At 55.6% G+C, this 2,450-nt stretch overlaps 1 protein-coding gene across 1 annotated transcript in view; it reads left to right on the forward strand.

The window, feature by feature from the left end:
- Positions 1-96: 96 nt before the first annotated feature.
- Positions 97-2,450, forward strand: part of LOC103207210 (putative DBH-like monooxygenase protein 2) — an 11,096-nt gene continuing 8,742 nt past the window's right edge. The window contains exons 1-3 of the mRNA XM_007952774.1: positions 97-384; positions 1,416-1,562; positions 2,087-2,335. Of these exons, the coding sequence (XP_007950965.1) occupies positions 97-384; positions 1,416-1,562; positions 2,087-2,335 (684 nt within the window). The remainder of the gene's footprint in view (positions 385-1,415; positions 1,563-2,086; positions 2,336-2,450) is intronic.

Here is a 2,450-nt window from a genome sequence, read left to right on the forward strand (position 1 = left end):
CCTCTCTGTGGCCCGGTGCCTGGCACAGTAGAGGCACATATAAGCCTGAGACCTCCAGGTCTCTTCCCAGGAGACATGCTTTGGACCTCAGAAGCCATGACCTATGCACTCTTCTTCCATCTGCTCCTGCTCCTGGCCCTGGCCACCTCCTCCCAAGGCCATCGCCTTGGCCCCAAGTCTCGCCTACGCTATTCCAGGTTCTTAGATCCATCTAATGTCATGTTCCTACGCTGGGACTTTGACCTTGAGGCTGAGGTCATCACGTTTGAGCTGCAGGTCCAGACAGCTGGCTGGGTGGGCCTGGGTGTCACGGACCGCTACACCAACGTGGGAGGTGATCTGGTGGTTGGCGGGGTCTTGCCTGATGGCAACGTCTATTTCTCGGTGAGTCTGAGGGTAACTCCCTCCCCAGGGTGAGGGTCCTCTGCTGGATGGAAGACAGCTCCATGTCCACCATGAGGGGCTCCACATTTCCCCAAACATATCAAGACACACTCCCAGGACAGCTGCTCACTGCTGCTCTCTCCCTACAGTGGTGGCCCATGGTGGAGCTTCAACTGAGGTCTTTCAGACGCATGCTCCAAGGCTGCTAAGGGAGCAGAGCCGTTGGACTGAGTCTTGTACCCAGTGCTTACTAATAGCCCGCTCCATGCAGGTTACTGGGGAAGGTGCAAAGTTGTTTGAGACACAGTCCCTGTCCTCAATTCCCTTTAAGCTCGGTCATGCCTCTGGACATGGCATAGTCTAACAATTACCAGAAGAACAGCTTAAAATTGTAGGTACTGATTAAGCAGGCAGTGTTCCAGATGGTTGGGATGTCAAACCCCACAGCATCCTTGAGTTGGGTTATGATTACCCCCATTTGACCCTTGAAGAGGCACCTCCCTCACACATCTCCCAAACCACCCACCCTGAACTGTCGCTCACTCTCCTCAGCCTCCATTATGTAAGGAAGCATCAACAGTACTAGGGGATGCATGTTAAGAGCCAGCTGAGGGCGGGTGAGTTGCCCAGACAGTGCAGAGGACAGGTGAGCTTTCAAGGGTGGGGGCCCTATAGGAAGGTCAGGATTTATGGAGAGGAGACTTGAAATAGGAGTAGAAAACCAAGGTTGGGTGGTAGAACTCCATCGAACATGGTCCATCCCTATGTCAAGGAGCCCTGGTGGCACAATGCTTAAGCCATCAGCTGCTAAATGAAAGGTCAGTGGTTCAAACCCACCAGCCACTCTTTGGGAGAAATACCTGGTGACCTGCTCCTGTAACCCTCGGTCCACTCTGTCCTGGGAGGACCTACCTGGTAAGGAAGACCTGAGCTTGGCTGTCAGCACCTGGGGGAGTGGGAGGGACACTTACTGCTGCCAAAGCACAGCCATTGGAGCCCCTGGTTCTTACTCCTGGCCTTCCTGGACCCAGGATCAGCACCTGGTGGATGAAGACACCCTGGAGGAGGACGGGAGCCAGGATGCAGAGCTGCAGGGGCTCGTGGAAGATGCTGTCTACACCACCATGCGTTTCTCCCGGCCCTTCCGCTCCTGCGACCCTCATGACCAGGACATCACGGTAAAATGGGGAGCATGAATGGTGTGAAGGCACAAGCAGCTTTCTTCCAGGGAGGTGGAGTCACCTCCCCTCTGGAAATGTCCCCATCCGGACCCCATCCCTGGGACTTCTATCTCCCTCAACCTTCCCAGGCACTGCCCAATCATGCCATGTCCAGGAGTGCTCTGCAGGGTCACTTCTGACTCAGCACCCACCCCCACCCTTCCCAGTGCCCCCTCTGGCAGGACATATGGGATTTGAAGAGACTGATCTGGTTCCATTGAACTCAGAGTGTTAAGACACGAGAGTCGAATTACACCATTTCATTTTCCAGATGAGGACACAAGTAGAGAGGGAATGGGAGGGACAGTGTCCTCCCAACATTACCAGCAACTTAGCCTCGGAGACTGGAACCCGGGTCCTGATGCCCAGTCTAAGCTCTCTCCACACCACAGTGTAGACATGAGCAGGTGGCCTGTGAGCTCTGTGGGTGGGGCATGCAAAGTTCCATTCACGGGCACAGCCCACACTCTACCAACACCCAGAGTGACACAGTGCGGGTACTCGCTGCCTACGGCCAGGACGACACGCTGACGCTGAACCCAGAGCACACCTTCGTCAAGTCCATCTTCCTGTTGCAGATCGTCCACCCTGACGATCTTGATGTCCCGGAAGACACCATTATCCATGACCTAGAGATCACTGACGTATGGCCCTTCACCCTACCCAGCCACCCGGCTCCCTTCCCATCTTCCCACTCAAGGCTGGCCCCTCTTCTTGTCCCCACATTCAGTGCTTGCCTGTGTTCCTTGGATTGAGGTTCCCCTGACCTTGCCCAGCTCCCCCGACAACTGCCAAACCAGCCCTAAAACCTCCCTGGCGGTCCCTGCTCCTCTGGGATCCTCACCC

The sequence above is a fragment of the Orycteropus afer genome, unplaced genomic scaffold, assembly GCF_000298275.1.
Source record: "Orycteropus afer afer isolate SDZICR_OR568_19922 unplaced genomic scaffold, OryAfe1.0 scaffold00358, whole genome shotgun sequence".
Lineage (NCBI taxonomy): Eukaryota > Metazoa > Chordata > Mammalia > Tubulidentata > Orycteropodidae > Orycteropus > Orycteropus afer.